General features: G+C 32.6%; 1 protein-coding gene across 1 annotated transcript in view; it reads left to right on the top strand.

The window, feature by feature from the left end:
• Positions 1-7,406, top strand: part of SPAG16 (sperm associated antigen 16) — a 919,440-nt gene that overhangs the window by 17,419 nt on the left and 894,615 nt on the right. Inside the window, exon 5 of the mRNA XM_029933901.1 lies at positions 2,273-2,410. Within this exon, the coding sequence (XP_029789761.1) occupies positions 2,273-2,410 (138 nt within the window). The remainder of the gene's footprint in view (positions 1-2,272; positions 2,411-7,406) is intronic.

Below are 7,406 nucleotides of genomic sequence, written 5' to 3'. Positions count from 1 at the left end.
GTGATTAGTTGCTTTATGTATTTGGGTGCTCCCGAGTTAGGCGCATAGATATTTATAATTGTTAGCTCTTCCTGATGGAGAGATCCTGTAATTATTATATAATGTCCTTCTTCATCTCTTGTTACTGCCTTTACTTTAAAGTCCAGTTTGTCTGAAATTAGTATGGCTACTCCAGCTTTCTTTTGGCTTCCGATTGCCTGACAGATATTTCTCCATCCCTTTACTTTCAACCTGTAGGTGTCTTCCAGTCGAAAATGTGTCTCCTGTAGACAGGAAATAGATGGGTTTTGTTTTTTATCCATTCTGCTACCCTGTGTCGTTTGGTTGGAGCATTCAGTCCATTTACATTCCATGTTATTATCGAAAAATGTGGGTTTAGAGTCATTGTGTTCTTCCTAGAATTCATGTTTATAGTGGTGTCTTTGGCACCTTGCATTCTTTGCGATCTTTCCCTCATAGAGTCCCTTTTAGGATTTCCTGTAGGGCTGGTTTGGTGGTCATGAATTCTCTCAATTTTTGTAAACTTTCCCCTCTTTGCTGGTTATTCCCATAAGCTTATAGATGTACAATAATATTTCTTAAATTTTTAAAAAGGCGAAAGACAAAAAAACACCTTGAACTCCACATCCCTTTTTAAGATGATCTTGATTTCCTAGGCTCCACTTTATAGTATGTCTCCTTGAAAGAGTTTATTGCCAGTTCCTCATATTCTACTCTTAAACCTACTCTGGTTGCACTGTTATCTCCATGACTCTGCTGAAAGTTTTTTCAGTGCTGCACATTGCCAAACTCAGTGACTGATCCTCTGTACTCCTCTTTATTCAATCTGTTTTCAGCATTTGTCACTGTTGTTCATTTCTTCCTTCTTGGAACACTTTATTCACTTGGTTTCTGAGCCATGGTGCTCTCATATTCAGTCACTGCTTCACTACCCCCTGTCTGTCTGAGTCTTTAGTTGGTAGTATTTCTTTCTCTTCCCAATCTTGCAACAGTCCAGGGACTTCTTTACTTCTCTGTTTAGAGTCATGTTCTAGCTGCCCTTACCAAGTCTTATGACTTTAAATAGTATCTATTTACTGATGATTCCCACATTTGAATTCCATGTCCTGACTCTCCCCCTGAACTCTGGACATTTATACCCAGTAGTCATCTTCACTTGTAATATATTCATATTGCAATTGACATGAATAGAAGCAATTCCTTGATTTCTCCAATCACCCAATTCCTACTTCATTCATTCCCATTTTTATAATTCACCATCTGTTGTTCCACCAGAAATCGTGGAATCATCTTTGACTACTTCTTTTAACCAATACTTGTCAACTGACTCATAAGAAAATCTTTTTTGGCTTCACCAATAAGTTGGATCCACTTTTACACCCTGTCCAGAAGGAATCTATTTCTCATAATCTCTACAGCTACCAACTTTGTTCATGCTACCATTGTCTCTCTTTTGAATCATTGCAGCAGCCTCCTAACTAGCCTCTCTGATTCTACTCTTGCTACTATAGTCAGTCTCTTTAAAGAGGTGCCAGACTAATCCTTTTAAAACATAAATCTGATCAGTGTCACTTGTTTCTCAAAGCCTTCCAATGGCTTCAGTGTGATTCAAGTAAAATTATATTCTTCTCTCTGGCTCCCTACTGTCTTCCTGACCCATTTTTCACCACTCTCTCCCTTGCTCTGGCTCCAGATACTCCAGATATATTGGCTTTTTCCTTTCTATTGCACATGTCAAGTATCTCCTTTTCTCAGGGTCTTTACATTTATCTTTCTGCCAGCCAAGAATGCTCTTCCCCTTCTTATCTACATGACTCAGTCCTTTATTTCTCTTAGTTCTCTGCTCAAATACCACTTTACCAGTCATACTTTCTGTGTTCATCCTATGTAAAATAGCACAAACATCCCCAACAGTTTCCACCTCAATCTCTCTATCGTTTTTATCCTGCTTTATTTTACTTCATAGAACATATCACCATCCTCACTAGAATGGATGGGGGCTTGGGCCATTTTGTTAATTTCACCAGTGTCTAGATTAGAACCTGGAACATAGAGATGTTTGGTTATATTTTATGTAGTATGATAATATGAGTACCTAGCAATTATTTATTTTAAATATATATTATGAATATTGACATTTTAATTTACAAAATTAATGCAACAACTCATTTCTATAGATACTCCGTAGGACTTAGCTTTTTGAATTGTACATAAATTAAGTCAATTTAGTAGAAAGCAGAAACATAAAGCCTTTTGTTTGATTTTATCCTAGGTATGAGTTAATACAGAAGGGACTAACTGAACTTAGAGATCTTGGGACTGTTCCAGATGTCTACACCCAGAATATGCTTTTAGAAAATGAGAACAAAAATTTGAAGAAAGAGTTGAAACACTACAAACAGGCAGCTAAGTATGTTAATTTTTAAATGAGGTGTTTTTTTTTTTCTTTTGGACTAAATAAAAGTAAAGAGCTGACTGAGCCTAACACGTGGTTAATGTACCAGAGCTTTAATTCTGAACTGAATTCTGTTAAATTCTAGTTGGAATGAATGGGAAAGGCTTCACTAGCAAGTTAATTGAACTGATGATCAGAAATCTCACAACTGCAACCCACTAGCAAGAGTGGAATGCAGGGAATTGTAAAGGATATGGTTATTTGTTCTGTGGCACTCACTTTCTTATATTTTTGATAGTCTTTTCATGGTTTGTGAAATCTTCCCCTATGAGGATAAGCTAATCTCTGAAATAATAAATTTGTAGAAAGCAGAGAGGATGGAAGGAGATAGAGTATTTCTCATTTGAGGAGTTTTAGTATTTGAAAATTCCCTCAAAGAAACTGTTATTTTATAATCTCCTGGCATGAACTTATGCATAGAGAAGAAGGCAGATCTTTCTTTCTGAAAGTAATGGAAGGCATGCAGTTTTGGTGAACAAGTTTAGATAAACATTATTATTCTGGCAAAGGCACATATGTGTGTTGACTAGGGATGAGTCTACTCATCTAAGATGATATTAGGTGGAAAGTCAATGCTTAGATCTGGAGTAGACAGAGATGATGCTTTTTTTTCTTTAATTAAACATACTTAAGGAGGAGTTTTCTCTGTTAAAGAATCCTACCAAATCCCAAAATTAGGTAAGTGGAACTACCATACAGGAACATAATATTTTAAGATCTTTCTAAAAAAGCTTAAAGAAACAAGACTTTGTTTGTGAGGGGAAATGTTAAAATAAGCTCCTACTTTTAAAAAGGTGGTGGTGAGGGGTGCCTGGGTGGCTCATTTGGTTAAGTGTATGACTCTTGGCTCAGGTCATGATCTCACGATTTGTGAGTTCGAGCCCTGCGTCAGGTATAGAGCCAGCTTGGGATCCTCTCCCTCCCCCTCTCTCTCTGCCCCTCCACTGCTCATGTTCTTTCTTTCTCTCTCTCAAAATAAATAAATAAATAAACTTAAAATAAAAAAAAGTGGTGAATAAAAGATAATTTATATGATCATTTATTCACTTATTATTTAACTCATAGAAATGTTTTTGCATATTATACAAATTTCATACTATCTATGGGGTACTATTTGATATTTTATGTTTAAGAGAGAAGTGTATGATGATCCATGGAATAAGTTACTAGAGCCAGCATTCTCTCTATTCTTAGTTCATTTCTCAGAAGTGGTTTGCACTATTGGCCCTGATGCTCACTGTGTTATTGTACAGACACCTAATGGATGCACTGGGAATTTGACACAGCAAAATTTTCACAGTGCTGCTTGGCATACTGTTTCAGTTCCTGATCTCTTTTGAATTATTGCTTGAGTTTGCTAATTTTCTTTTGAGTAGATAGAGTTTCTTTGCTCGATGAATTTTGCCATAGAGACATTAAAAAATCATCATTGATTACTGGTTTATTATTGATTATTATATTTAATAACTATAATCAAAACCATATAAACTATTACCTTTGCAAACCATTAGCCCATAATCAAAACAGATATCACTCAAATGAAATCCGTTTCTTGTTTGTGTTTACTAAAATGTCAGTTTACTAAATGTATATAAAATTGGCTATATTTATTAAACTGTGGTTTTAGTTTCAGTGGCTTCTGATTATCTCTGAAATTTATCTTATTTGACCTAATTAAACTTTAATATATTGGAAAATAAAAATATTTATTTCACTTAATCTACTTGACATGGAAAATTTGAAGGAAAGATGGCTGACCCTTAGTCAATGCCTAATATTTATGTCATCAAGTGAATATTAAGTACATTGTATTTTCATGGAACCTAATTCTTGGATATATTCTTAGAAAATGTTTTGTAAATTTTATGAGACTACTGTTGTCTTACTACAAGTTTGCCTCAAATTGTAATGTTTCATCACACAAGTTTTTCAATTTGACTTTTGAATTATTTTTCCTATAGGAATTAATAATAAACATAGGGTTCTCTTTATAGAATTTACCCTAAACTTTTCCTTGTCAGGATTAAAGCTATTTATTTCTTTTAATTTATTTTTTAAAGATTAAAAAATGCTATTATTTACTTTGGGGGGCTGCAGGGGAAGGGGGCGGAGAGAAGGAGAGAGAGAATCCCAAGCACGCCCTGTGCTAACAGTGCAGAGCCCAACACAGGACTCAGTTTCACAAACCATGAGATCATGACCTAAGCCAAAATCAAGAGCCAGACACTCAACCTACTGAGCCACCAGGCACCCCTTAGAGCTATTTTTTGAGGCAAGGTAAGTGTAGATATTAAATCTTTTTCTAATAAGAATTAATAGTATGTAAAAAGAGTCAGGCTTATACATTGTCCTGATTATACTGGTAGCATTTAATGATGTATCTAGAGTAGTTAGAGAAATCGTGTAGCTATAAGGTTAATATTTATCTGGAGAAGAGAGTTGCCATGGAAAGAGTATTGAACTTAAGGTTCAAGTACCTGGCTTCCATTATTCTGCTACTTACTAACTCAGTTTTCTTATTGTTAAACTGGGAGTAATTATGCATAATATTATTAACTCCTAGGGAGTGATGTGATAATTAAATCAGACAATCTATATTAAAGAACTGTGTAAATCACAACGTGCTTTGAAAATGTCAGCTATTATTATCAATATCTCTAAAGGCTGTCATCCTTGGATTTTTTTAATCATCACATCATTAATATTTTTGAAATTCAGTAATGAAGAAGCATAAAGGAAGACATGAAAAAGGGAACTATTCCACTCTAGAATATCATTTGAATTGCTATACCTAAAAAAAAATGATCTTTTTCTTTGTTGTAAGCAATGCCAATTTTTAAACTGAGGTTTTCCCTATCTTGCTACAAATGTGGATTGTCTTATATAAAACAGTTTCATGTATGGTATATATATGTATGTATGGTGATGAATGGCTATACTTATTGTGGTTATTTTACACTATATACAAATATGAATTACTGTGTTGTACACTTGAAACTGGTACTACATTATATATAAATTATACCTTGATTAAAAAATTTTTAGAAATAACTGAAAAATTTATTTATGCAGAGATATTTTTAAGGGGAAAATATACTATTAAAAAGTGTTTTTAGTTACATTAAAGGTAAATGTACATACTAGATACTGGAGAAAAGTAATAAGATAGGAGTTTGACAATCTTTCTTGAAAAGGGAGAATATAATCTGTACTTTTATATTAGGATACAGACCATTTGTCATTTCTTTTTATTTTTTTCTTTATTGCAAATACATTGTAATGCTGAATTTTAAAATTTAAAGCATAATAGATTAACATATAAAAATCCTTTCTTGGTAACTTTTGACAGATTATGCAATCAATTAAGTTTCATTAAAGTTTTTTCCTAAATTATATGTGTTTGGTTATTGTGACCATGTCAGACACGTTAGAGAATAGGCAAAAACATCCAAATGCAATTTCTTACAAAATTACTACTATTACACTTACTGAAACATAATTTTGAAACTCAACATCATGAATTCACTTTCCCTTGACATCTGCTTCAATAATTCTTAGATTTAAAATTACTAGTGTTTGTTATTATCCAATGGTTTTCTAAAATTACTATTATTATTTTATTATTATTGTCTAGTCAATGATAATGTTATGGTAATTTCAGGTATACAATATAGTGATTCAACACTTCTGGACACCATTGCTCAGTGCTCATCATGATAAGTGTACTCTTAATAAGGTGTACCTCTTTTACTCATCTCCCATCCACCTTTCCTCTGATATGCTTTATTTTAAATGGGTACCCTCAATTAAAGTAATTGTTACTTTTTTCAACAAGAACAGTTTTTAATTTGAGGTATACTTCAGAATACATGGTTCTAAAAATATATATATAAAACGTTCCTTCCAAGAAAAATAGCATACACATTTTCCTCCAGTACCCACAGAAAAATCCCGTTAAATCACATACAAAAGAGACATAACAAATATTACAAATTTGAGAAGATTGTAATCATACCAAATATATTTTTCAATCACAATGGTACAATAAGAAAACAAAGCTGGAAAATCTACAATGTAAACATTAAATATTTAATATGTAAATATTAACACAGTACTGCACAAAAATGTGTCAAAGAAAACAAATAGCATATTAAAATATGTCTCAAAATAAAGTTAAAAGGAAACACAATATTCCAAAATCTATGAGATGCAGCAATGGCAAATGTTGGAGTGAAATTTATGCTATAAATGTTCATATTAAGAAAAAAAGTTCAAAAAACAACATTACATCACATGGAACTAGAAAAAGAAGAAACTTAGCTGAATTTAGTAGAAGGAAATAACAAAAATCAGAAATAAATAAAACAGAAACCAGAATAAATAATAATGTACTGTTGAAAGTAATAACCATTTTTTCTAAAAATAATAAGCAAAATTGGCAGTGCTTTCACTACATTAAGATAAAACAGAAAACTCAAAAACTAAAATCAAATATGGAAAAGAATATGAAAGCTACTCACAGAAATATGCCCTGTGAAAAAGATTACTATAAACAACTATATTCTAAGAAATCAGATAACTTGTAAAAAAAAATCCCAGATAGTTCCATTATGACTTATCTATTCCAAACATATGTTACCATGATTCAATCACGAATCTTGAATACAAGAAATAGGAAATCTTCTTAGACTAATAACAAGAATGAAAGTTGAATTAGGAATCAGATATCTCCCAGCAAAAAATCCTGCAAGACCATATGATTGGTTTCACTGGTGAATTCTACCAAACATTAAAAAAATTAATGTCAGTTTTTATCAAAATCTTACAATAATGGAATAGAGGGAACATTCAAAATTATTCCGTGAAGCCAGTATGACCCTGATACCAAAGCAGGATAAAAATAATACAAGAACAAATAAGTTTAGTTTATCTGATATTAAGTATTTCTACT

This window comes from Suricata suricatta, chromosome 3 (genome assembly GCF_006229205.1).
Source record: "Suricata suricatta isolate VVHF042 chromosome 3, meerkat_22Aug2017_6uvM2_HiC, whole genome shotgun sequence".
Taxonomy (NCBI): Eukaryota; Metazoa; Chordata; class Mammalia; order Carnivora; family Herpestidae; genus Suricata; species Suricata suricatta.
This window is presented reverse-complemented; position numbering and strand designations above follow the sequence as displayed.